Here is a 27,975-nt window from a genome sequence, read left to right as displayed (position 1 = left end):
TAAGATTAGGTCTCAATTCTTTTTTTTTCCTTCAAACGTTTACTTATTTTTTAGAGAAAGAGAGCACAGAGAGAGGGAGACAGAGGATCTGAAGCAGGCTCTGATATGATCGCAGAGAGACAGATGCAGGACTGGAATGCATGAACTGTGAGATCATGACCTGAGCTGAAGTCAGAAGCTCAACTGACTGAGCCACCCAGGCACCCCAGGTTAGGTCTCAATTCTTTTTTGGATCTCTACCATCCAATCCCTTCTCTTTGACAGTCTATAGACTAATAGAATAGACTAATAAAAGTCTACTAACTTTTATTAGTTATCTATGCTGTGTAACAAATTATTCTGCAACTCCGTAGCTCAAAGCAGTAACATTTATTATCTCACAATTTCATTTCATCTCCAAAAACCAGCACAGGGCATAGAGTACGTGTTCAGCAAATTTTTTCGCTTTTTAAAAGTAGGTTCTACACCCAACGTGGGGCTCGAACTCACGACCCCCGAGATTAAGAGTGGCATGCTCCACTGACTGAGCCAGCCAGGCGCCCCTGGGTGAAAGTTTTGAACGAATTCTATAACATACTTCTGTTTGAATGATAAGAATTCTTGTCTCGCCTCTGCACTGTAGGCTCCTAGTTTCAGGATCTAGTATAGAATTAAAGTTATAGACGTACACTTGATCTTAGCCAAAAGGCCGAGAAGCGAAAAAGTTATAGACGTACAGACGTCTGTAAACATCTGCCGAAATGGGCCGAGGACAAACGGGCTTAGAGAACCGAGGACGTCTGTACCGCGCCTCCCCAGGGCTCTCCCTTGGGATCAAACCCACAAAGTGGGGACAAAGACCGGAACCCCAGCAGCGCGGGCGGAGCGGAGCCCGCGGGTTGCTCCACGCGTCACTTCCGGGATCCGCCGCGGGGAACCACTTCCGGGGGAGCGGCCCAGCGGCGCGGGAGGTAAGTGCGGCGGCGCGGCGGCCGGGCTCGGGCTCCGGGGCGGGGCGGAGTCGCCGGGGTGGCGGGAACGTTGAGGGGGTTGGACTCCGGCGCCCGCGGCCCTGCTGCTCCCGGCGGCGGCGCTGCTCCGCCGGTCCCGGGCACGCTCGGCGCGCGGCGAGAATAACTTCCCGGGGCGCCCCTCAGGAAGTTGCTTGCAGAGGGGAGTTTGAGTCCCTGGGAGATGGACGGCCTCGCCTCTGCCGCCCCGAGCGTTGTTCCGAGCCCGGGCCCGACCCCAGCGCTCGCTGCCGGGACCTGGCCTTTCCTTCCATCCGTGGAGTATGGGAGGCGCTCGGGCGCCGGAATCAGTCCGGCCAGAATTCGACTGCTGAGTGGGCCCCATTATGCTGTGTGTTGCCCCTCTGGTCCTCAGTTTCCTCCTCTGTAAAATGGGCGCATAGCTTGATCTGAGAATTAAATGAGATGGCGAGTGCAGAGCGCTTAGTAGGTGCACAGTGCGTGTTTGTTGGGTGAATTCTTTTAAAAATTTATTTATTTATTTTAAATAATCTCTACACCCAACCTGGGGCTGGAGCTCACCACCGCGAGATCAAGAGCCCCTGCTCTTCCGACTGAGCCAGGGAGGCGCCCTGAGAATTGCCCCTGTTCTTAAGATCTTACCTTAGGGTAGTGCATGTGTCATAATGAACCAATATTGATAAGTTAGTGTCAACTAAAGTCCATGCTTTATTCACAGTTGCTCAGTTTCCGCCTAATGTCCTTTTTCTGGATCCTATCCAGGATACTCTATTATGTTTAGTAGTCACGTCTGCTTGTCTCCTCTTGGCTGTGATAGTTTCTCAGACTTCCTCGTCAGCTTGACAGTTTTGAGTATTACTGGTCAGATATTTTGTACAGTGATCCTCAGCTGAGGTTTGTCTGATGTTTTTCTCATGACTAAATTGAAGTTACAGGGTTTGGGGAGGAAAACCACAGAGGTAAAGGGCCATTCTCATGACATCATATCAAGGGTACGTACTATCAGTATAAATGGTCACTGTTGGTGTTAACCTGGATCACTAGCTTGAGGCAGTCAGGTTTTTCCAGTAAAATTACTCCCCTTCCTTCCCTCTTCCATATTGTACTCTTGGAAGAAAGTCATTACATGGAACCCATACTTGAGTGTGGAATCATGCTTCACGCTTAAAGTCAGATGAATCTACGTAAATTATTTGGAATTCTCCATAGGAAATTTGTCAACTCTGCCCTATTTAGTTATTAATTTATTCAGTTTATATCAGTGTGGTCTCATATTTATTTTCATACTTTGGATTCAATCCAGTGCTGCTCTATTTTATTGCTCAGATTGTCCCAGCTTCGGCGGTTGGGCACTCCTTTATCCCTTTGATGTACCCCGGCACGTGTGTTTTTTGTTTTGTTTTGTGAACACCTTCTGTTCCAGGTTCATCTTGTACATTTCATGCCTCAGTCCCAGAATTAACCATTTCCCCAAGGAGCTTGGTTCCTTTTATTGGAGAAAGTATTAAATGCCAAGACCTCGGTGCTAGGTGTGATCATTATGCCCATGTTTCCAGGCCTTCAGTGCAAGAGACAGATGTGTGTGTACTAACTTGTATATATACACACATGTCTATAAATATTTCTCTGTGGAGTCACCTGTATCTATATTAAGCTAAATACGGGTTCATACTGATGTCTGCAACTCTCATCCATTCCACGTGGATCATTCTAGCCTCCTCCTCTGGCTTATCTGTGACTAATCTTAGCTCCCACCATCTACCATCCATTTACCCAATTCAGTTTCAGTATACATATGTAATGGCTTCAGAATTGTTAACCTCTATCCCCTTTGGGAAATAATGTTATCAACTAGAGTTGTACAAGTGCAATTCCTTTTATCTTTAGTCCACAGACTCCACTCATTTCCTCACAACACCTGATTCCCCCTACCCTTTCAGTGAAGTTGTTTAATACAGTTGTCAAACATTTCTTTTTTTTTTAAATATTTTTTAATATTTATATATATATATATATATATTTGAGAGAGAGACAGAATGTGAGCAGGAGAGGGGCAGAGAGAGAGGGAGACACAGAATCCAAAGCAGGTTCCAGGCTCTGAGCTGTCAGCACAGAGCCCGATGTGGGGCTCGAACTCATGAGACGTGAGATCATGATTGGAGCTGAAGCCGGACACTTAACTGACTGAGCCACTCAGGCGCCCCATACATTTGTAAAACATTTCAGTTCAGAACGTCACATTTTGTGTTCCCTACTGGGATACCTTGACCTCCTAAATGATTTTTTTAAAACATTTGCATCCATTAAAGTTTACTCATTGTGCTATAAAGTTCTATGCATGTTGACAAATCCTTAATGTCGTGTATTCACCATTACAGTATCATACAGAATAGCTTCACCTTCAGGGATTATTTTTAACTTCTTTCAGATTTCACCTCAGCAATGCCAGTAGCTCTCTCTTCAAAATATGTCCATAACCCCAGAATTTACCATCTCCACTTTACAACCAGGTGCAAGCAGGTCTTTTTGACTGTTACAGCAGCCTCCTAAGTGGTCTCCGTGTTTCTTTTCCACTCTTACCCCTCTGCAGTCTGTTGTTCTCAACACAGCAGCCAGAGGGACCATTTTAAAATAAGTCAGACCATATCATCTTCTTTGCTAAGTAGCTTCGAGTGGCTCCCCTTTTATTAAGGGGAGAAGCCAAAGGTCTTATAATGGCCTGCTAGCCCTACACAGCTTGCTCACTCTACTGTTCTCCTGGATCATCATGTTTCATTCCTGACTCAGGACCTTATCCTCGCTGTTCCTCTAACCTGGGATAGTCCAGCAGACATTTAAATGACTCATTCCTGTGCTTTTTTTTTTTTTTTTTTTTTTTGCCTCTGCTGAAATGTCACCTTCTCAGAGAGGTCCTTCCCTCACCGTCTCATATAAAATAGCACTCCCTCTATATTTTCTCCTAATACCTTTGACATTGTATTACGTGTGTGTGTGTGTGTGTGTGTGTGTGTGTGTGTGTGTGTGTGTGTGTGTGATTGGATGAAATTTCATTTGGATGAAAACTCCCTGGCAGGAGTCAGAATAATATCGACACATAATAGGTGCTGAATAAATATGTATCCAATGAACGACTATCTGAGACCACTAGAGTCTGGCATGCAGGGATGAGCCTCAAGGGTTCTAGTAGCTTATGAAATTATTTGCCATGTTTGGTAATAGATGAGTAAGTAGTTTTTATTAAATTCTGGTAGGGGTAAGAGATTTCCACAACGTGTGAAAACCTCTGCTCTTAAAGTGACTCTGGCTAGAGTCACACCGGAGGATAGTCAGCTCTGCCCTGACTCACTGGGAAAGCCTAAGCAGGCCCCAGGCTTCTCAACTACTTCTCATTGTTCAATGAGGCATTTGGTTGAGGCATCTGCTCTTGCTTTCATGGTGGGAGACAGGCATAGGCATCGTCATTTACCAAATATTTGAGTCAGGTCCGGACCAGGGCCTTATAGTGAGCAAGTGAAAAACATTAAGACTCCAGACTCCTTACTTCTCAGATAACAAGCAATTGGTTTTGAATTTTGGCCTAGAGCACACATACTTGGATGTAAATGGCTACAACTGAAATCAAGCTTCAGGATACAATATTGATCCTTACTATTACGGTATTTTCTGTTGTTATTTATTTAATTAAAGTGCTAGCTAATGAAGGGAAAGGGAAAACGTGCTGGATACAGCCCCCTAAGTGGTTTCCATAGCTCACCTAATGGGTCACAGCCTGTAGCTGGAAAGCCGTCGACCTGGTGGGGAAAGCTCAGGCTCTGGAGGAGCCAGCCAATTTGAGCCCTGACTTTACCACTCATCCACCAAGTAATCCCTGGGCAGGCCATGTAACCTCTTCAAGCCTCAGTTTCCTCATCCTCATCAGCAGTAATACCCACCTCCCCACTGGTTGGGAAGTGAATGAGATACTGACTGGGAAGTGTCGTGCGTATCCGGCAAGTGATTCGCTCCTTGCTGTTGCTGCTACCGCAACAGTGGCCCGGGGAACCACTGGGCACCAGGCAGCCTGAGGGCAGCCGCCTCCCGCTTGAGATGTGAAGGATGAGTAGGACTCATGTGACTTCTGTACTCAGGAAAGGAAGACCCAGGGTACTGGCAGGAAGGCCGGGAGGTCAAGCACAGGGGTGCAGAGAAAGCTAGGGAAGTGTTCTAAAGCATACACTATATGTGTAGAGCATTTGATGTTTCCCAGGACCCTTTTACAACCACCCTCCCGTAACACCTGTGCTGTCCAGTATAGGAGTCCTCACTTGAACAGCAGCGATTTCCATTTTCCTAGTCTCTTCTGATCTCTGGCCGGTGAAATCACTTTATACGTGGTCACGGCCGCAGGGTTTATATAATTGTTTTCTTTTTTCAGCTCATGTTATTCTCAAAGACTTTATGCTGGCCTGATACGTGTTGTTTATATTTGCCATTGTAGTGAAGGGGGACTGTGCCGGGATGCGCCATAATCGGGTTAACTGCTTTACTGTTGGACGTTTTGGTTGCTTCCTGTTTTGCAGCATAATGAATAGCATTGCCATGAACTTTTTTGTACCTGAAGCCTTTTTTCTTGGTTTGAATTGTTTCCTTGCTGTAAATTCTAGGAAGCGAGTTATTCAGTCAAAGGATATAATCACTTTTATGGCTCTTGTTATAGGTTGTCTTACTGCCATTAAAAAAAAAAAAGAATCCTAAATGCATTATAGCTCAGAATAGAGATGATTGTCATTTGGCTCCTGAGAACATCGAGTCCCCAGGAGGTCAAGAGATGGGCCCAAAGTGTAGCTAATTGCTGATAGAGTCTGGCTTTTTGCCTCCACCCCCAGGCCCCATCTTTTTATGATATTCCAAACATTCATTAACAATGTTGCCGTTCAGCAGAGTTCATCTAAGTATCCATAAGTTCAATAGGCTTGTTACAGCTTTGGGACCAAGGGCATTTTTAAAAATGTATACTTTATGAGCTGCCACTGTGAAGGAATGTGAGCTTTTTCTTACACCTTGGTGTTCACGTGGTGGTGCCCTGGCAGAGCCGCGTGTTTCCTCCAGAGAAGCTATTCTCGTGGCCACCCTGGAATTCACTTCGGGGCCAGTTCATGAGCCACCCCAAACAAGCTGCCTGGTGTCTGAGCGGCATACCTTGTATTTGACCAAAAATGGTATTCCTGAGCTCAAGGCCCCACCTGATTCACCACACTTGGATCCAGATGAGGTTGGGTTCTTTCCAGAAGTCAAATCCTTCCTGGGAGGAGGAAGATCTGCCAGCTCTGAGGATTTTTTTTTTTTTTTTTTTTTTTTAAAGAGGGGCCTTGGGCTTTGAAGGCAGCTCCCAAAGAGAGCAGAAGTGATGGGAGAGTGGCCACCCTGTTGGCTCAGGCACGTGACCTTCCTGTGTGTCCAGGACAGTGTGAATTTGCATAGGTCCCACTCTGTTTACTGAGAAGGTGGCTTTGTCATCCTTTAGTCACTCCCTGGCGTTGGGACAGTCGTGCAAAGCAGTGATGCTGCAGAGCCAAAGTGGAGGAAGGTCTTAGAACCTTTTCTTCAGCCCGGAGCAGAACGTTTTCTTTAGCCCGGAGCTGTGCCACAGGAACACAGTGCAGGCCACTTTGGGTCATTTTACATTTTCTAGTAGCTACATTTAAACAGTAAAAACAGGGCACCTGGGTGGCTTAGTCCCCTAAAGTGTCCAAGTCTTGACTCTTGATTTCCGTGCAGGTTTTCATCTCAGGGTCATGAGTTCAAGCCCCATGCCAGGCTCCCTGCTGGGTGTGAAGCCTACTTAAAAAAGTAAAAAGAAAAAGGTAAAAAAAATTTTTATTGTGGTAAAATATATATATAACATAAAATTTACCATTTTAACCTTTTTTCTTTCATTTTAACCATTTTAAATTATTTTTTATTAAACAGGTTTTTTTTAATGCTTATGTGTGTGTGTGTGTGTGTGTGTGAGAGAGAGAGAGAGAGAGAGAGAGAGAGAGAGGAGACAGCATGAGCAGGGGAGGGGCAGAGAGGGAGGGAGACACAGAATCCAAAGCAGGCTCCAGGCTCTGAGCTGTCAGCACAGAGCCCGACGCGGGGCTCGAACTTGTGAACTGTGAGATCATGACCTTAGCAGGAGTCGGACACTTAACCAACTGAGCCACCCAACGCCCCTCATTTTAACCATTTTTAACTATATAGTTCAGTAGCATTCACAGTGGTGTCTAACCATCATCACTATCTATTTCCAGAACTTTCTCATCATCCCAAACCGAAACTCTATCCATTAAACAATAACTCCCCATTCCTCCTCCCCCAGCTCCTGCTAACCTATAGTCTAGTTTCTGTCTCTAGACTTTGCCTCTAGAATTTGTGTCTGTCTCTAGAATTTGCCTATTCTAGGTACCTTTTAGAAGTAGAATCATACAATATTTGTCCTTTTGTGCCTGGCTTGTTTCACTTAGTATCATGCATCATGTTTTCAAGCTTCATCCATGTTATATAGCGTGTATCAGAATTTCAGTCCCTTTAATAGTTGAATAGTGTTCCTTTGTATGTATGTACCTCGTTTTGTTTATCCATTCATCTGTTGATAGGTTCTTGGTTGTTTCCATCTTCTGGCTGTTGTGAATGCAGCTGTGAACACTGGTGTACAAGTATCAGTTTGTGCTCCTGCTTTCAGTTATTTTGGGCATATACCTGGGAATGCAGTTGCTGGATCATATGGTAATTCTTTTTTTTTTTTTTAAGTTTATTTATTTTGGGGGAGAGCGCGAGCGAGTGTGCAGGAGCGAGCCCACGTGAGCAGGGGAGGGACAGAGAGAGAGGGAGAGAGAGAATCCCGAGCAGGCTCCGAGTGTCAGCACAGAGCCTGACATGGGGCTTGAACCCATGAACTGTGAGGTCATGACTTGAGCAGAAATCAAGAGTTGGATGCTTAACTGATTGAGCCACCTAGGCACCCCTTCATGTGGTGGTTCTAGGTTTAACTTTTTGAGAAGCAACCAAACTGTTTTCTAGTTTCTATTTTCACTCTAGTATAATTTCACTCTAGTTTGTATTTTGATAGTGTTCTTTGATGCACCAATTTTTAAATTCTGATGAAGTCCAATTTATTTTTTATTTTGTTGCCTGTGCTTTGGGTGTCACATCAAAGAAATCATTGCCAAGTCCAGTTTCATGAAGATTTTCCCCTATGTTTTCTCGTATGAGTTTCATAGTTTTGGCTCTCAAGTTTAGATCTTTGATTCTTTTTTTTTTTTTTTAAGTGTATTTATTTATTTTGAGAGAGGAAGAGAGCGTGAGCAGAGGAGGGGCAGAGAGAGGTGGGGAGAGAGAGAATCCCAAGCAGGCTCCATGCTGTCAGCACAAAGCCTGATGAGGGGCTCAATCCCACAAACTGAGACCATGACATGAGCCGAAATCAAGAATTGGATGCTTAACTCACTGAGCCACCCAGGTGCCCCATATCTTTGACTCATTTTTTAGTTCGTTTTTGTATATGGTATGAGTCTAGCCTCATTATTTTGCATGTTGCTATGCAGTTTTCCCAGCACCATGTGTGGAAAAGACTGTTCTTCCCCATTGTGTGGTGTTGGTGCCCTTGTTTGAAAATCAGTTGACTACACGTGAGGATGTATTTCTCAGCTGCCTATTCCGTTAGTCTATATCCTTATCCCAGTGCCTGATTTGCTTACTGTGGCTGTCTAGTAAGTTTTAAACTCAGAAAGTAAATCCTCCAATTTTGTTCTTTTTCAAGGTCAGGTGAAAATAATACAACTTAATCCAGTATATCATTTCAACATGTAATCAATATAAAAATCTCGTTAATGAGACATTTTACATTTTTATGTTCCTGCTAGCTCCTAAATTGAGTATATATTTAACAGCCCTCTCAGTTTGGATCGGCTCTGTTTCACCTCGCAGTAACCACATGTGGCTCATGACCACCATATTGGACAGCTCAATTTTAGCAGGAAATTGCATTGTGGCACAGATCTCTGAAAATACAGAGGGCTTTGGAGTCAGGTGGGCCTGGTTCCAAAGTAAGTTTGCCCCTTTCTCATTGGGGTGGGCAGGAGGAAGACGCTGTTAGGTGCTGTGGTCGAGGGGAAACAGTTCAGTCATACCAGGGTAAGAGGATGGCAATAAGGAGGGCATGCTGGAGAGGTGACCCTTGAGCTCAGCCTTGGAGGTACAGTGGGGGCTTCACCATGCAGTCAGAACAGAAAAGGGCATTCTTGGAAGAGTGTGCAGCCTGGGCAGAGGCCCAGGATTTTGTTTTTATTTTTATTTTTGAGACAGAGCATGAGCAGGGGAGGGGCAGAGAGGGGGGGAGACACAGAATCCAAAGCAGGCTCCAGGCTCTGAGCTATCAGCACAGAGCCTTACGCGGGGCTCGAACTCACGGACTGTGAGACCATGACCTGAGCTGAAGTCAGACGTTTAACTGACTGAGCCACCCAGGTGCCCCAAGAGGCCCAGGATTTTGAAAGAGCCCGGGCTCTTGGAGAACTACAGGCAGTTCTTTCGGCTTGACCAGGGTATTAGGAGTGGGGTCCCTGCTGAAAGCAGAAGCTGGCTGAGGCTGGACCTGTCACCACTGGCCACCACCATGCCCCCTGTCATTCATGTCCCCAGCATCTCTTATTTGGGTTACTGGCAGTAGCCTTCTCACTGGCCTCCTGTGTCTACTCTGTACCCCCTCATCCCACCACTTAAAATGTAAGACACTCGGGGTGCCTGGGTGGCTCAGTTGATGAAGCGTCTGACTCTTTTGGCTCAGGTCATGATCTCACGGTTCGTGAGTTTGAGCCCCGTGTCTGGCTTTGTGCTGTGGAGCCTGCTTGGGATTCTTTCTCTCTCTCTCTCTGCTCCTCTCCCACTCTCTCTTTCTCTCAATAAATGAGCATTTTTTAAAAAGTTAAAAAAAATAAAAAATAAAATGTAAGTCACTCTAGGGGAGAGTGGGGAGGTTCCTCAAAAAACTAAAAATAGAAGTGCCCTACCATCTAGCAATTGCAGTATTAGGTATTTACCCACAGGATACAAAAATACAGATTTGAAGGAGTACGCACAGCTCAGTGTTTATAGTAGCATTATCAACAATAACCAAACTATGGAGAGAGCCCAAGTGTCCTTCGACTGATGAGTGGATAAAGAAGATGTAGTGTATATACATAATGGAATATTACTCAGCCATCAAAAAGAATGAAATCTTGCCATTTATGACGTGGATGGAGCTAGAATGTATAATGTTAAGCAAAATAAGATAGCATACTTTTTCAATCAGAGAAAGATACCGTATGATTTCACTCATGTGGAATTTAAGAAACCAAACAGATGAACATATGGGAAGATGGGGGGAAGGAGAGAGTAAAACAAACTGCAAGAGACTCTTAACTATAGAGAACAAACTGAGGAGGGTTGATGGAGGGAGGTGGGTACTAAGGAGGGCACTTGTGATGAGCACTGGGTGTTGTATGTAAGTGATGAATCACTGAATTGTACACCTGTAACCAATATTACACTGTATGTTAACTAAAATTTAAATTTAAAAAATATGTGTGTATATATATATATATATATATATATATATATATATATAAATGTAAGTCAGATCATGTCACTTGTCTGCTCAGAACCCTTCAGTGGCTTCAATCAGTTCGGAAGTGTCAGGGTCCTAGTGGGTCAGCCTGCACTCCTCTCTGATCTTTCTTCCTTCCCGAGCATTCTTCTCTGACATTTTGGACTCATTTCCCTACCCCAGGGCCTCGACACTTGCCTTTCTCTCTGCCTGGATATGCTTCTCTCATGCGTTCCAGTGGTTTGCTTACACTTCGTGTCTCTGCCACTCGATTCCTGTCTCTCTCAGAGCCCTTCCTGTCTGTCACCCTGTACAAATTAAAATAGTACCCTCAAGTTTTGTTCAAAACAGTTGTCACTAGCTGACGTAGCATGTCTGGATGCATTGCCTGCCTGTGCCCTGAGATGTAGGCCCCAAGAGAGCAGGGATTTGTCTCTTTTGCCCTCTGTTCAGTACTTGGTGTTCAGTAAGTGTTTGTTGAATGGATAACTGGATGAATAAGTGAATGAATGAACAAAACCTGAAACATAGCTGGCCTTCAAACATATGTTGATTAGAGATTTGTGTTGAAGTGTTTGCATTTACTTATTTATTTTCTCTAACTTGGAAAAATTTCAGACCCACAAAAAAGTTGAAAGAATAGTCCAACGACTATCCATATGTATTCTACTTAGATTCAAGAATTGTTAGCATTTCACTATAATTGCTTTATGTATTCTTGCAAGTTTGTGTGTGTTTGTGCAAGTGGAACTATTTAAAAGTCAGTTGTAGAAACATGACACTTAACCTTTGTGTTTAGAAGTTGGCTCTGGAGGGTGGTGAGTCAGAGGAGCCCGACCGAAGGCAGCAGGCGGCTGAGGTCATGGCCTCCGACCTGGACTTCTCACCCCCCGAGGTGCCCGAGCCTACTTTCCTGGAGAACCTGCTACGGTACGGACTCTTCTTGGGAGCCATCTTCCAGCTCATCTGTGTGCTGGCCATCATCGTACCTGTTCCCAAGTCCCACGAGGTGGTGAGTTCTTCCCTGTGAGCCTCCACTCCTCAGACGGGGTTCTAGGTACTAAAAACAGCACAGCAGAGAAGATCAGTTGGGACGATGTCACATTCCCACCCAGTGGCCTCGAACCACGTGACCAGTATTTTATTTGTTCACATGTGTTAAGCAGGTTTTTATTTAGTGCCTACTACATGTCATCCTGCTTCGAGATGTAGTATCTGTCTTCATGGAGCTTCTAATCCTTGAGAGAAGGGCAGATATGGAACAAGCGTGCATGTTGCCATAAGTCCAGGGCACTTGTGCCGGTGTGTATCAAGGGGAAGGGCCTGATTTTACTGGGGCAGGGGCCCGCCTGTTGCCCCTCCCCCAGGGAGAGGGAATTGCATTTGCAAGGACTCTAGTTCAAGTAACTGAACGAAGGTAACTGTGGCCAGAGCACAGAGGGGTCATGATGAGAGGTGCAGGCAGAAGAGTGGGCAGGGCCCAGAGGGTTTTAAGTAGGAGACTGACATGATCAGATCGGCTTTTTGTGGTTTTGACGTTTTCCTATAGGTCTCTTTATCCTGTAGCCATTCACACTCCTACTACCCTCTGTTTTCTCATGACATTGATCTGTTGGAGAAAGCAGGTCATTGTCATCTACGATATCCATATCCAGGATTTAGCTGATTGCCTCTGTGTGGTGTCATTTAACATGTTTCTCTGTTCCCCATACTTCCTATTAATTGGAAATTCAGTCTAGAGGCTTGAGTCAGCTCCGATCAGGTTATTTGGTAAGAACACCTCATAGCTGGTGCTGTGAACTTCCTGTTGCATGTCATCAATGGACATGTGTCTGGTTGTCACACGTTTAGAGATTCTAGGATTGATCAGTGGATTCAGGTGGTGTTAGCTGATCCCTCTATTAAAAAATCCCCACTAGTCTTTCACCTAAGTCGTTTTAGCATCCCTCGGTGATCATTGCTAAGTTCCATTATTTCCTTCTGCTTTTACTAGCTGGAATTCTTCAGTGAAGAAGACCTTTTCTTCATTGCTTGTATGGTTATTCTGAAACGCTATTCATAGTAAAGGCTGGATAAATTATTGCTTCTTTCCCTTTATAATTTTCAGAGCAGTAAGTTTGGACTCCAGCAGCCTCCAATCTTGACCAATGAAACTTTGATTTTTATATCATTTGAACATATATTTTTATACATTTGACACGTTTTTAGTTTTTTTAATTACAAAAATTTTTAATGTTTATTTTTGAGAGAGAAAGAGACGGAGCATGAGTGGGGGAGGGTCAGAGAGAGAGGGAGACACGGAATCCAAAGCAGGCTCCGGGCTCTAGGCTCTGAGCTGTCAGCACAGGGCCCGATGCGGGGCTCGAACCTACGAACTGTGAGATCATGACCTGAGCCAAAGTCGGACACTTAACTGACTGAGCCACTTAGGTGCCCCTTTAGTTTTTTTAATGCTCAGATGGTCTCAATGGGAGCCTCATCAAGTTGTGTGAAATATTGTCTACCAGGGAAGTTCATTAGAGACTCATTGCCTAGGACTTAATAATATTGAGTGTACGTTACATAAGCTGCTTATGGACAAAATTCTAGACTTCCAGCAGGAAAGCAGGTATTCAGCATAAACCATATTGTTTGGTTTAGGTACAGTGAGTCACTCTTACCAGTTCTGGGAATTGTAGGAACCACCCAAAATCCAATTTCACTGGTGCCCTCCAAGGGCCAACCTTGCAAGTAGGCTTTTCTAAAGAAAGCAGGTTTTTGTTTTTTTTTATGTTGATTCTATTCTGCACACTTATAATATATTTATTATAACTTAAAACTGCATTGTTTTCTACTACTAACAGTAAGACTCAGAATGAAATTTAAGATTTTTCTGAGGGTCTATTTGGCCTTAGCATATGTCCCAGTAGGGATGTATGGTCAGAGTACTGTGTTTAGTAATTCTTTTTTTCATATAGTTATACTCCCATCCTCATATGAATTTAGCTTAATTTGCTTCAGCTTGTTTTGAACTTTTATATGTTTTTCCTTTTTGATTTAATTAAAAGATATAAAATGTGTATGTACACCATTTTCCCACATCAAAATGATACAAGATAAAATTGTCTTCAGAAACAGAAGTCTCCTTTAATATCAATATCCTCTACCCTATTCCCTTCCTCCCTCCATAGGTAACCATTTTTATTATTTTTTTAAATTAAAAAAAAAAGTTTATTGGGGTGCCTGGGTGGCTCAGTCAGTCAAGCATCCGACTCTTGATTTCGGCTCAGGTCATGATCTCACCATTTTTGAGTTTGAGCCTTACATCGGGCTCTATGCCAATAGCATGGAGTCTTCTTGGGATTCTCTCTCTTCCTCCCCACCCCCCCATAAATAAATAAGCATTTTTAATAAATATTTATTTATTTTGAGAGAGCGAGCACGTGTGCATGTGTGCACACAAGTTGGAGAGGGGCAGAGAGAGAGGGAGAGAGTGAGAATCCCAAGCAGGCTCTGTGTTCAGTGAGGAGCCTGATGTAGGGCTTGATCTGACTGCAAGATCATCACCTGAGCCAATATTAAGAGTTGGACACTTAACCAACTGAGCCACCCGGGCACCCCCATTTTTATTATTTTGATTTATTCTTCTTTTGTTTCTTTTTGGAAACATAAGCAAATGTGTATATATGTGTGTGTGATGTGTATGTACATACGTACATATATAAATATTCTCCCCTTTGACACGTAAAAGATAGCATACTATTAAATACAGCTTCACATGTTTCTTTTTCGCTAAACAACATAGAAGATATTCTGGAAATCAATTTTTCTTGGAGTTGACTCTGTCCCAGAGATCCTGCTCACGTAGCTGGGAGAGTCATAGCCGTTTACTGATGCAGTGGGGAGCCCTGGCAAAGGAGCCACTTGGGGTGTAGCTGGGGAAAGAGCGTGCTGAGTTCAGTTTTAAACAGGTGCCTTTAAGATATCCAGGTGGTTCGGGGGCACCTAGGTGGCTCAGTTGGTTGAGCTCCTGACTTTGGATGGGGTCACAATCTCGCGGTTTGTGGGTTCGAGCCCCACATCAAGCTCGCTGCTATCAGTGCAGAGCCTGCTTCGGATTTTCTGTCCCCCTCTCTCTCTGTCTCTGTCTCTCTCTCTCTCCGTGTCTCTCTCTTTCTCTCAAAAATAAACATTAAAAAAGAAAAGATGGCCAACTAATCTTTGACAAAGCAGGAAAGAATAGTCAATGGAATAAAGACAGTCTCTTCAGCAAGTGGTGCTGGGAAAACTGGACAGCGACATGCAGAAGAATGAACCTGGACCACTTTCTTACACCATACACAAAAATAAACTCAAAATGGATGAAAGACCTAAGTGTAAGACAGGGAGCCATCAAAATCCTCGAGGAGAAAGCAGGCAACAATCTCTTTGACCTTGGCTGCAGCAAATTCTTACTTGACATGTCTCCGGAGGCAAGGGAAACAAAAGTGAAAATGAACTGTTGGGACCTCATCAAAATAAAAAGCTTCTGCACAGCGAAGGAAACAGTCAGCAAAACTAAAAGGCAACCAATGGAATGGGAGAAGATATTTGCAAACGACATCTCAGATAAAGGGTTAGTATCCAAAGTCTATAACGAACTTACCAACTCAACACCCAAAAAACAAATAATCCAGTGAAGAAATGGGCAAAGACATGAATAGACACTTCTCCAAAGAAGACATCCAGATGGCCAACCAACACATGAAAAAATGCTCCACATCACTCATCATCAGGGAAATACAAATCAAAACCACAATGAGCTACCACCTGACACCTGTCAGAATGGCTCACATTAACAACTCAGGCAACAACAGATGTTGATGAGGATGCAGAGAAACAGGAACCCTTTTGTATTGCTGGTGGGAATGCAAACTGGTGCAGCCACTCTGGAAAACAGTATGGAGGTTCCTCAAAAAAATTAAAAGTAGAACTACTCTACAACCCAGCAATTGCACTACTAGGTATTTATCCAAGGGATACAGGTGTGCTGTTTCAAAGGGACACATGCGCCCCCATGTTTATAGCAGCACTATCAACAATAGCCAAAGTATGGAAAGAGCCCAAATGTCCATCGATGGATGAATGGATAAAGATGTTGTATATATATATATATACACACACACACAATGGAGTATTGTTCGGCAATCAAAAAGAATGAAATCTTGCCATTTACAACTACGTGGATGGAACTGGAGGGTATTATGATGCTAAGCGAAATTAGTCGGAGAAAGACAAATATCATATGACTTCATTCATATGAGGACTTTAAGATACAAAACAGATGAACATAAGGGAAGGGAAGCAAAAATAAGATAACAACAGGAGGGGGACAAAACATAAGAGACTTAAATATGGAGAACTTGCTGGAGGGGTTGTGGGAGGGGGGATGAGCTAAATGAGTAAGGGGCATTAAGGAACCTACTCCTGAAATCATTGTTGCACTATATGCTAACTAATTTGGATGTAAACTTAAAAAGAAAATAAAAAAAGAAAGAAAAGATACCAGGTGGCTCTGCCAAGTATGCAGAAGGTCTCTAGCAGGAGGAGGGTCTGGGCTGAGTGTCCATCAACATGTGAGAGTCGAGATGTACTTGAAGTCGGGCGAGGACGAAGTTTCTGGGCTGAGAACATGGGCTGAGATGAGGAGAGGTCCAAGGCTACAGCTGCGAGGATTTAGCATTTAAAGGGCAGGCGGGGGGAAGGCATAGCCAGTGAGGGCATCGAGAACTTTGGTGAACATGGACATGGGCCCGTGGCCTCCGGATGGTTCTGTCCATCTCTGTTTCTTATTCTGGTATTTGGAGAAGGAGGTCACGATTGGAGTGTTTCCACCCACAATTGTATCACACTCTAAAAGCGTAATCCCTGTGCTCTGGGGCTCTGTCCTCCCAGCCTCGGCATGCTATTGGCGATTATAAATAACAAACATTTTTACTGTCATTGGCCACTGATGAAGCCAATGCTAAGAGTCCCAAGGGAGGGAGGTGATGAATGTTTTTATTTTGTAGGCAGAGATGTAGAGTCAGAGGTGTGTGGCCTTTTGGAGAGCTGCTGCTCACCTCCTGTCATGTTCTTAACCCTTCCAGGCTAGCCACAGAGGCCTGGGTCAGTTCAGCAAACAAGGGAAAAGGGGTGCCTTTTCCTCCTCTCTCTGCTGTCCTTAGCGGCGCAGTGGGTTGCGGTCTTTTGAGACGGGGAGTTGACAAAGGGCTCAGCAATATGCCTACTTCCCCACTCTGCTATTTAGAGGTTAATTTGGGACAACAGCTTCGTCTTTTAAAATATAAATAGAGTACATAACATCTCATTTTAATTTATCTTGCAGTTTAGAGCAGTAAGGCTCGCATAAGTGAACTGTCTTCATGACTGTTTTAGCTTTTTAAAGCTTTTCGGTGGATCAGTAGCAACAAATAACAGTAGCGGTCATTAAACTTTTTATTGGTGCCTCAGGCCCCCAGTTATGCAGAGACTCTGCTGATAGCTTTCCTCAGGGTGCCCCCATCAGGCAGCCTTCTCGGACTCCCCACACTCCTAAATAGATAGAAAGGGACACGGCACTCTGCGCACAAGCCATCTCATGAAGGGAGGGTGGGCGCTGAGCCTGTGTTCAGGGATTGAGCCTGACAGCTAGCTGGGATGTGGGATTTGGATGGGGATGGAGAAAAGAAGATCTTGCTTGGAGCCAGGGAGCTCTTAGGGAGGAAGGGTACCTGTGGAGTGAGAATAGCTGGTGGGGACCCCGGGCAGCCTGAGGGCAGGAGGGAAGTGGAGGGTGCCAGGAGGTGGGAGAGGGCAGAAGTGGGGGTGGGAGGACCCAGAGAACAATCTCGCTCTTTTTGACAGTTTGCTTCGGGCAAAATCATCCCTCTTGCTTGGCCTATAGAAACAAGGTTTATTAGTGGCTTTTTGGGTCAGAAGATAATATTTTTGGCTCTAGATGATGGGAAAGCCTTTGAAAAGCGAAAGAATGTCTTTCCTGTTGTTCCAGTAAGCCGATTTTTTGCAACTAGTTTATGACTTCAGTACTTCAATACTTAGCAGATTATTTTGAAAGCTCTTTTGGGGGTAATCAGGGAAGAAAGAAGGAACACATACGAATGCTTCCCACCCCACCCCCTTCCTTTTCATAGTGGGAGTAAGAACCAATTTGCAAAATCAAAACTAAAGTCCTTCCAGTCCTAAGCCAAATGAGAACTGTTCTCGTCAACACCTCATTAAACTAAGACCTGAGAAAATAAACATTTGTGTGAGAATGATTGAGGCCTGGGCCACACTTAATCCAAGCATTTTCTTGTTGGTTGGATTCTAAAGTATAAGATCGTAGATCCTTACACCGTTTCTCTCTAGTCCAGGCTGGCAGGTACATTTCATCTCTCATGCCATTCTGATTGATTTTGTGGTGGCCATAGTGAAAGGCTTCTGGGCTGCTTCTAGGCTCCAGGTAAAGCCTCATTGATGTCTGCTGTGAGTAAAGGCCTAGGGAGTCCTTGGGCTGGTCCACTACTTTCCTTCTGTCTGCGCCTGCCTGGGGAGTTTTCAAAGGCCTGGACTGCCCCCATAGAGATTCTGATTCTGTTGTTCACTGTAGCCTGGATCAGTATTTTCTTGAAGTGTTCTGGTGATTCTATTATGCAGCCACTGGTCCAATCTTTAGACGATTTCCCTGAAGCACAAACCAATTTTGGGAGGGTAGGAAGTGTTCAGTTCTACATGTGTTAAGATTGAAATAATAGCAAGACGTCCAAGTGGGAAAGAAACAGCCAGTGAGAAGTTGGGGATAGAGGCCTGGGAATTATTTTATCAATATGGCATTATTACTTGAAACCCTGAGAGTGTGTTGCTGAGCTTTTCAACAGAAATTAAGATTCAGAAAAGGCCTGAACCTGGGGCATTCCCAACCTGCTTGAAGTGGTTTCTGTGCAGTGTGGATATACTGAAAAGATGTACTGAAAAGACAGCGGGTGCTGTCCCAGAGCGGGGGTGCAGCTGGGCCTCTGGAAGGGATGAGAACCAGGGACTCTGTCACTCACCATCTGCATCTCCTCTGTATTCCCTCCCTGTCCATCTCCTGTCTTTCATTTATCTTACCAGGGCCCTGCTTCCTCTGCTCACTGTCCCTGTGGTGAGATGAAACATGGCCACTAACAGCTTCCAAAGTTTATGTCTTTCAGCTGCAGCATCTGGAGGCTGCCTTCCTGCTTGGTCCCAGTTCCAGAATCCCCAGGGAAGGAACTGTGGCTGACCCAGCTTGGGACAGCTATGGCCAGTGTGGCGGGAGGGGAGGGTCCCGCCCCAGGAGGGACAGGGGTGCCGTGCAGACAAAGCTGGGGTCTCCGTTCCTGTCGCTGTCTCAGGAGAGACAGGGCAGAGCGGCAGGCAGAGGGGACTGTGGTCTCCCTGAAAACCACCGTGGTTCAAGGAGAGTACGTGTACAACCCAGTCCCCATGGGGACCGCACAACAAGAACTCCTGAGCGACCGAGGAAAGGCTGCTCTCCTCCAGAGTTCGGCTTCAGTGGAACAAAGTTCTTAACAGAGTTCCTGGGTCCCTGTGGGTCCCTGAATAGGCTTCAGAAGTTCACAGGGTCCCTGAAATTGTGAACAAAAATGTGCTAGATATCTTTATGCTCAGGCACATTTTCTGGGAAGACAGGCTATAGCTGTTCTCAGTTTGATGAGGTGGGAGCCAAATTCCAGGAGTTTAAGGAGCAGGTAGTGAGGAAATAAAGGCAGCACGCTCCTCTCCCCCTTCCCCAAAAGCCTGCTGGAACTTACTCCCAGCCTCTTTCGGATCAGTTTCTACACAGAATGTTGATCCAGTTAACCCTAAGCAAGTGGGTGTTGACTTTTGGTTCAGCGACTCACCTAGCAGATAGGAATGGTTCCTCTGGCAGTGAATCACAGACTCTCCTACTAGTTCGAACGCTGACTGTTCCCATCTCTTCATGTGTTGGGTTCATGTCTCCCCAGCCGGCTGCCAGCCCCTAGCCGGTACCTTCAACTCGCACTCTGCTGTCTTTGTGTGGATTGCCACAGTCTCTTCCTGCAGTAATGGGGACTCTGTGTTGAAAGTCAGAAACAGCTCCAGCAGTTTTTCCAGAAAGAAATTGTATTGGTTCTCAGAACTGGGAATTTCAAGGCACATCTGGGTGCAGAGGCTCAAAAGGTCTTCAGGGCTCTGTCTCCGTCTCCTGGCTTTCCTGTGAGTGTTGGCCTCATTCTTAGGCACTCGTCACAAGTCAGGAAGATGGCTGCAGCAGCCCCAGTCTGCATCCTTACTGCTCATGGTTTATAAGCAAGTGAAGCCATATCTCTGCCTGTGCTCACTTTCCAGGTCTCATGGAAGTCCTCTGCCTGGCTCTGGCTTGGCCACATGCTTGCACCTTGCCCCATCGATAGGAAGGGGCAGTGAGTACCATTTCTGGCCAGGCCACATTTAACTGGCCACAGGAGTGGCCAGCGTGACTGAGAGTCCCCCTAGAACCGTATGGGATAGAGAAATGGCAGAGCCCCAGTGCAAAAGGGGGTGTTGGGCAGACAGAGACAACTGATGCCCAGCATTGTGATCCAGTGGAGAACTCACCAGAATTGACAGCAAGAGTGGTGGCTTTCAGTGTGATGCCCACGTAGACTTCACTGTCAGCCAGAAAGCTCTGCAGATTTGGAGCCCTAAAAATGAGGGAGCCTTCCCAGCTCTGGCTGTGGCCTGGAAGTTCAGGAGCCTTTTGGAAAATTCCGCCTGGGGTTGCCAGAGTAAATAATTAACTTGGGCAAGTGTATATTATACCTACTCTCAACACCTTAGGAGACAGCCTCGTAGAACTAACTTTGCATTTCTGCCCTGTATTTTTTTTAAGCTTGGGAGCAGTTTGCAGTTGAATTGGGCAGCAGGGTGTTTTTTACTTAACGAGCCCTTCTGGAGAGATTGCTGTGTGGCGGGCAGGGTGACGGTATAAACATGGTCTCGAGATGTGTGCCGTCTCATGGGAGAGACAGCCGGACGCAAAGGGCCACAGCCCAGCCGGTGGGACGGGCCTGCAGTCGTGCTGAATTGTGTCTGGAATGAGCTCCAAGGCTGTTCTCTGTAATCACAGTTCTTGCCTGCCAGGCGCATCCTGGACACTCCATCTTCGTGCGCCTTGTTGAGCCACCACGGAAGGCCTCCCCCACTCCCTGTTTCGGCCAGTCCTCTCTCCCCCTCAAGGCCAGTGCTAGTTCTACCCCTGCAAGGTCTTCTGAGGGGGGGGGCACCCCACCCAGGCCTGGGGCAAGAGACCAGGACCAACAGGAGCATCGGCACTGGGCACGCCCTTCATGTCCCTGAGCCTGTGTCCTGAGCTATAAAAGGAGGGCGTGCAGACCCAACCCAGAGTTCTTGGGGATCAAGTGAGATAAGGTGCGTGAGGGTGCCTGAGCATAGCACAGTGGTTTTCCTTCCCGGGACCACTTGAGAGGAGAGAGTGGTTTCAGCCCGTGTGGAATGACATTCTGTCCTGATTTATCGGACTCAATCCACACTGAACTGTATAGTGGAAATCATAAAATCCTGAGTGCCTTCCCTGCTGGAAGGGATTTGATGCATTGTGGCGCAGATTTGATTATTCGAATCTGATGAATAGCAGCAATTTTCTGGCCTCGTAAGCAGCTGTGGAACTGCTTCATTATTGATGAGGCCTGTGTCCACAGAGGACGGGTGCCTCCGCAGAGCCCGGAGCCACCTGGCGGGGGAGGTTTCCTGATCCTCCCGGTGGTGGTGGCCATGGCTGGCCATGGCGTGCTCGCTGAGGAAACTTAAAACTTGCCTCAGGTGAGGCCCGGAGTTCCCAGATTTAAAGGTGGGGCTGTGGTACTCAGAGTCTGCCTCGCTTGTACCAGCAACGTGCGTTTGAAGAGAAATTACGAGTCAGTCATTCATGCAGAGTCGTCCTTACTAGCTAAGAATTCGGAGCTACAGCTCTTTGTGGCTAGGACCCCAGAGTCTTATCATGTGCATAAGAGCTGCCTTTTCTTCCCTGTAGCTTGGGGGGAAGGTGGCTGTGCCCCATTGGACCCGTCACCGAGACTCAGCCTCAGTTTCCCTTCTTGTCAAATGAGCTCACAGTGGCTGGCTCATTGGGGTGATGGGGGCTCAGTGAGCGGACGCTTGGTGCGCATCACTAAGCATGTGCTCTCTTCATTACCCCGTGGTGCCTGGCACGGAACCTGCATCCATTGGGTGTGGATAGATAGGTGGGGGTGCGGGGAACCTAGGCAGAGCAGGAAAGGGAACAAAGCAGTGGGTGATACTGGTGGGCCGGCAGCCTGGGGTGACGGAGTGGGCTCTGTGAGGGGGTGTGCCAGGGGGCAGGGCCGGCTCTGGAGTGGAGTGGCCCTGGAGGCCACAAGGAAGGTCTTGGAATTTGTCTCCTATGAAGAGGGAACCAGAAACATATTAAAGCGGAAAACAGACATGGTTGGGACTGTTGTTCTAGAATAGACTGAAAGCGGTGAGGTAGGTGGCGAGGAGAGCGTGTGGGAGGCTGACACAGTGAGGGGGCAGACCGCGGGCTGTGACCTGGTGCAGCAGTGTGTGTCCAGGGGGGCCGCGTGGATTCGAGAGACCCTCAGAACGTAGAGCGGGCAGGACCTGGGGCCGATGGGATGCGGGGGGGCACGAGGGGGCGGCGAGAACTCAGAACCGGCTTGGAGGTTACTAGCTTGGGTAACTGGGTGGGTGACGATGCCAGAATCTTTGATGGGGAGGAGAGGAGGAGGTCTGGGGTGAGGAGGAGACAGATCATGCATCCAGATGACTCGATGACGGTAACATGTACATACGCCCACAGAGAGCTGCTTTCAGCTGTGGGAAACAGAGCCTGGTGCGGGGAGCACTCACCCACCCTCCTGACTCCTGTGGGAACCTCAGTCACAAACAAGGGGTCCGAGTGACCCATCGACAGAATCTGGAACAAGCCATTCTTGTCGTTCCACACGGCCACCTGTAGAACCTGTGGTTCCAGCCACTACTAAATAGAGAATAGATTTCACAGTTGACTCTGGTTCTCAGTCTCCAGCCCTGAGGTCCCGAGGAAACCGGGGACAGATGATATCCTAGAGCCGTTAAGACCGCACTTCACAGGCTGGCACCGCTGCTCACCAAGTGACACCTTGGGCAAGTCACACGATCTGAGTGTTTCTTTCATCTGTACAATGGGACTCGTTATGGCACTTTGTGAGGCTAAAATAAGGTATGTACACACCATATAACCCAGGGCCCGGCCTCCTGTAAACAGTAGTATCAGCAGCCGTTGTGGCTGTTGTTGTTGTTATTATTACTGGTGGCTATGTCTGGCCATGCTTCTGGGAATGTATATTGGGTTTCAAAGCTGCTTATGTCCTCTGTGCCCATGGGAAAACTGAGACCCAGCACTAAACGTTATGTACATATATTTGTAAATATTTACTGAAGTTATCTCTATGCCCCAAGTGGGGCTTGAACTCAGCAACCCCGAGATCAAGAGTCACATGCTCTACTGACTGAACCAACCAGGCACCCTTAAGTGTGTTCTGTTTTCATGATGATAAACAAGAGTGAAGTCCCCATGGTTATGGGAGATCTTGCCTGATCTTCCATTTCTTTTCTTTTCCCTTCCCTTCCTTTCCCTTTCTTTCCCTTCCCTTCCCTTCCCTTCCCTTCCCTTCCCTTCCCTTCCCTTTTTTCTTTTCTTTTCTTTTTTTTTCTTTTCTTTTCTTTTCTTTTCTTTTCTTTTCTTTTCTTTCCTTTTCCTTTTCCTTTTCCTTTTCCTTTTCTTTTTTCTTTTTTCTTTTTTCTTTTTTCTTTTTTCTTTTTTCTTTTTTCTTTTTTCTTTTTTCTTTTTTCTTTTTTCTTTTTTCTTTTTTCTTTTTTCTTTTTTCTTTTTTCTTTTTTCTTTTTTCTTTTTTCTTTTTTCTTTTTTCTTTTTTCTTTTTTCTTTTTTCTTTTTTCTTTTTTCTTTTTTCTTTTCTTTTCTTTTCTTTCACAATTGAAGCTGTCCCAAGGAGCTCACAGCTGGTAGGGGAGACAAACAGGAGAATATGTTACTGTGGTAAGGTAACAGTGACAATGCACAGTTCCTCGGTACTGGGGGTGGGAGGGGGTAGGGGTGAAGGGAGGGATGGACGCTGCTGGAGGTGGAGGAGCAGGGAAGGAAGGCTGGATGGTGAGTAGGAGTGTGTTCTTGTCCTGGGCCACAGGGAGGGCTTTGCTGGGTGGCCAGGAAGGGCGCTCCTCTTATTAAGAGTGACTGGCAGAAGCCCCGACACCTGACCCAGTGTGAGGTCTAGAGAAGAGCCCAGAAGAAGCTGGAGATGTGGCCTCCTTAGATGCCATCCCATGTGTGGGGCATGGGACCGTGGGGGATAGAGAGCCCCCTGGAAGGTTTAAGGTGGGGGGATCTGTGGCACTGAGCAGAGAGGTCAGTTAGCAGTGGAGGGACCAAAGGAGGGACTTTGGTGCTAGAGAGGGTGACCAAGTCAGGAGGTGGAAGGGGTTGTTGAATCACCGGTACCTGGTGACTGATTGGACAGTTGGGAGGAGAGAGGGCTGGGGTTACTGGGACTCCAGTTGCTCTGCCTCGGGTGGGGAGGAGGACCCGGCCTGCTGGAGAAGGGGCCGTGCTTGGTCTGGGACAGTGGGGTTGGAGGTGCCTGGAAGGTGCCAGTCCAGTCATCTGACAGACAGCTGGATTGGGAGCGAGGCCTGCTCAGGAGAGATAAAGATAAGGTGCCTAAGAGAGGGTCTGAGGGAAGCACTGGGGATGGCAGCCGGGTGTCACCGTCCCTGTGGATTCTGAACTGGGCCCTACTGAAAGTGGAGGAGGCACCCAGCTTCGAGCTTCGAGTGGCGGGGGAGGGGGGCTCCATCTGTGGAGATCCTGGCGGGCTTGGCAAGTTCCCTGTGCATAAGCCATCGTCTCATGGGGCCTTTGCCTGGGGCACTCAGGGACTGACTGGTTTCCTCTGGCCTCATAGGTACTGCAGTGGGGACGGTTTCCAGCTCCCAAGGTCTCCAAAGGCATCGTGCCTTGTGGGGTTTGCCTTAAACAGTAGCCTTCCTGCTGTGCTCTGCAGCCGGCAACTCCTGCACTTGACACACTGGCTCCTCTGAGGTTTTGTTTTGTTTGTTTGTCTTTCTAACAGGCCAACTTGTTTTTTTTCTTTCTTTCTTCCTTTTTTTTTTTTTTTTTTTTTGGCCAAGTTACATTAACAGTATCACACAAGTAGATAGGCTGGGAAAGTCCAGAGCCACCGTCGGAGACCTGGCCAGGGGAGGGACCAGCCCCCTCATTATCTTGGGAAGGTCACCTGCGGGTACCCGGGGCTGGTCTGGGCCTTTACATCTGGTGTCTCTGCTGGAGGCTGGCAGGGAGGAGAGGAGGCAGTGATGGCTGATGAGAGGGAGCCGACAGATCTCTGGAGTAGGCCAGTACATAGGTGTGGACTGCCTCTCCCAGCCACGGTCACGCGGCTTCTGTGAGCACATAGCTTAAGGTGCAGGGCCAGGGAAGGGCAGAGAGCAAAGCAAGCTGGAAGCTGGGAGTCGGCCGGTTAAACACGGGGAAATATTTTTCTCTTCCAGAAGTGTGCTCCTTCTTAGTATTCTTAGTCTGCTTTTTATTTTCCCGTTTTTGATAAAAGGACACAGGTACTGAGAAACATTTCCTTTCTGTAGTGCTGGGGACAGCGGGCCGTGGGGGGTGTGGAGAGCGTGGGCACCTGAATAAAGGGGCAGCCGCTGCCCAGCCCATTTTTTTCCACCGGGGGATTAGGGGCCAGCGTTACTAGGTGTTTAAAGTTTTCAAGAAAAGCTAGGAGTCCAGATTGAATGGGAAGTCTACCAGTTGGCTCAAATGCTTAGAAATAAACACTGCAGGCCAACTGAAGTCTGCCTGTGGGCCGGAGGAGGCCCGGGGGCTGTGGTCAGTGTTCTCTGGGCTGGACCTGCCTCGCTAGCATCCTGCCTGGCCGAGGCACAGCGTGACTTATCACCCAGGGGAGGAGGGAGCACTTGACAGGACTGAATCCACTCCAGATTCTTGGACATAGGCTTCTGTGGCTGTGGCAAGCCGAGTCCCTCGCCTGGAGTCCTCTGTCTTCATCTGTGCAACGAAGGCCAGGGCTGGATCTGCGGTTTTGAACCTTTTTTTAGCAGCAGGACCTCTGTGTAAACCAGATCTTACAGGGAACGAGTCCCGACAGATACAAACCAGGGCTGCCCCAGTTGTAGGGAGAGTCTGGAGTTCCACCCAAGGCTGCCCTCTGCCCTCCCCCACAGGGCACCTCTGCCAGGCCCCACAGAACACAGTGTGGGGGTTGCCCACCTGCCGGCCGGCACTCTCCACCCCTCCCGGCCCTGGCAGTCTGTGGGTTGAACGGGAGAAGGAGAACAGCAGGGCCGGAAGGAGAGCAAGCCACAGTGGGTCTGTCCCACAGCCGGCTCCCCACCTGCCATCTGCCCGGGACCAGCACAGGGCCAGCAGCCAGCCGGCCCCGGGGCGCTTTCCATGCGTTTTGCCTCCTCACCTCAGCCCTCCGGGACGTGCATCACTATTTCCATCTCAGAGGTGGGTAAGCCAAAGACACAGGAAGGGGAAGTGAGTTGCTCACAAGGTCACTTGGCTGGTACGCGGAGGAGCCTCAATGCCACCCAGGCCTCCTGAGACTCCAGAGGCTGCCTCCTCCCTTGGGGCCTCTTCCTCTGTTCTTCACTGAGGACCGCCCTGCTCCCCCAGGGGCAGCCCTGCAGACCTGCGGTCCGGGGTCCCGGCGCTGACGGTTCCTGCCCCTGGTGTTTCTGTGGCAGTGTGCTTTAGCTTGCGAAGCCCCCTTCAGACACAGTCTCGTTTTGCTGGTGTCAGGCTTGACTCGTCTAAACGGGACTCTCCTTTCTATTGCCATGCAGGAGGCAGAACCCTCCGAGCCTAGAAGTGTGGAGGTGACGAGGAAGCCCAAGGCTGCTGCTCTTTCTGCCAGCAAGAGGCCCAAGAAGGAGGCCAAGAAGAAGCGGTAGAAGAAGAGGCCTGCGGAGCCAGGCAGGCGGGGCGCGGGCCCAGGGGGCAGCCCTCCCGGGACTCAACGTCCTGTTCCCTCCTTCATCCCAGGGGCAGGGCTGAGGTGGCTGGGCCGCTCTCTGACCACAGAGATCTGGACAATCGTGGCAGTCCCCAGGCCCCAGCTGGGCAGTTCCACTTCCTTCTGCTTCCGTGACAGTTTAGAGCCAAGGGGACTGAAACCCCCTACGAGCAGAGGCTGTCTAAGAAGTCCGCCTGTTCAGAAGTTGGGCTGGCTCAGAGTGACACTTCCATGCTTAATCATTGTGGCCAGCCTTTACTTACCCACCTTGTGGATTTACACTACATTCTAGAGTCATGATCTCACGCTGACAAGCACTGCCCCTCCCATTACTCGTGCACCGCAGATCTGCTCACCAGTCACCTTTGTCTCTCCTAGTACAGAAGGAGCCAAGCCAGGCCTTCCCTGTTTGTTTAGGTCAAGACACCACGGCCACTGTGATGGTGGTCCCACAGGCACGACAGCCAGGTCCGAAGATGCCTGGTGTGAGAGCCTGCAGGAAAGCTGGCCAGGGTTGTGCTTGGTTCTCTGGCAAATGGAAGGGACTTGGCCCATGTTCTTGGGCCCAGTCTTTCTGAGCCTCTGAAATGGGGGGCTTGTCAATCTCAGACCGACCTCTTTTTAGCCCATCATGGTACATTCAGTGTGTGCCTTTTGGCTTCCATCTGACACGTCTCCACTTCCCCTAATTCTTTCAACCCCAGAACAGTGAGGAAGAGTCATCTGGGCAAATAAACATCAATAAACTGCCTCCCACGCTGGACCTCCTGTGTGTTGCCTGCTGCTGAGGGAAAGGGGGAGGCTGGGTCCCTGCCCTGGGTATAGGGAAGGGGGTCCCCCAGAGAAGTGGGACAGTGGGGCCGAGGATGGCCAGAGCAGTGCTTTAGACCGAGCCGTTCTGGGACAGGTTTCAGGAAGGGTCCAGCCAACTGCTTCATGTGGTCCTTAGTCACTGGAAACAGTCGTGAACGTCCATGCGTGTGTGAGAGTTTCCCTCGGGGCTGGGCCCCACTCACTCCCCAGTTCCCATTGCCAGAGGAAGACGCTGCTTGTCCTCCAAGTGGCTTGAAAAAAAACCAAGTAGAAGGCTCACATGGCGTGGAGTGGGTCATGCAGGTCCAGTCACGTGCCCTGAATCATCTGCCAAGGAAAAGCCCTGAGCTACGGTAACTCCGATTTGCCAGGCTGCTTTTCAGTTTGCCAAACACTTTCCCGAATGTTGTCACAACCAGTGAGGAGCCTGTATCACCTCCATTTTGGAGATGGGAGAATGAAGTCCAAAGTGATT

The 27,975-nt window shown here is 47.6% G+C and overlaps 1 protein-coding gene across 9 annotated transcripts; it reads left to right on the top strand.

Moving 5' to 3' along the window:
• The first annotated feature begins 936 nt into the window (after positions 1-936).
• Positions 937-27,450, top strand: MANBAL (mannosidase beta like). 9 transcript variants are annotated; one of them, XR_006960235.1, is made up of 4 exons: positions 23,526-23,662; positions 24,588-24,724; positions 26,049-26,179; positions 26,518-26,610. XR_006960235.1 is itself a non-coding variant. In XM_047068869.1 (3 exons), the coding sequence occupies exons 2-3, from the start codon at positions 11,441-11,443 to the stop codon at positions 26,623-26,625; spliced, it is 258 nt and encodes an 85-aa protein (XP_046924825.1). In that variant the 5' UTR covers positions 937-950; positions 11,378-11,440; the 3' UTR covers positions 26,626-27,450. The 9 variants fall into 9 exon arrangements, 3 of the variants coding, with proteins under 3 accessions (XP_046924825.1, XP_046924826.1, XP_046924823.1); XR_006960232.1 differs by having other exon boundaries at positions 25,891-26,179; XR_006960230.1 differs by having other exon boundaries at positions 25,662-26,179.
• Positions 27,451-27,975: the final 525 nt, after the last annotated feature.

This window comes from Lynx rufus, unplaced genomic scaffold, assembly GCF_022079265.1.
Source record: "Lynx rufus isolate CCGP_SWC_20201006 ecotype Redwood Valley unplaced genomic scaffold, mLynRuf1.p SCAF_8, whole genome shotgun sequence".
Taxonomy (NCBI): Eukaryota; Metazoa; Chordata; class Mammalia; order Carnivora; family Felidae; genus Lynx; species Lynx rufus.
This window is presented reverse-complemented; position numbering and strand designations above follow the sequence as displayed.

Bases quoted from the DNA above. Each gene is read 5' to 3' on its own strand.
- MANBAL (XM_047068867.1), top strand. From the start codon at position 7,698: ATGCAGTTGCTGGATCATATG. The intron at 7,719-11,377 runs GTAATTCTTTTT...CTTTGTGTTTAG, and splicing joins TGCAGTTGCTGGATCATATG to AAGTTGGCTCTGGAGGGTGG. The intron at 11,591-26,517 runs GTGAGTTCTTCC...ATTGCCATGCAG, and splicing joins TTCCCAAGTCCCACGAGGTG to GAGGCAGAACCCTCCGAGCC.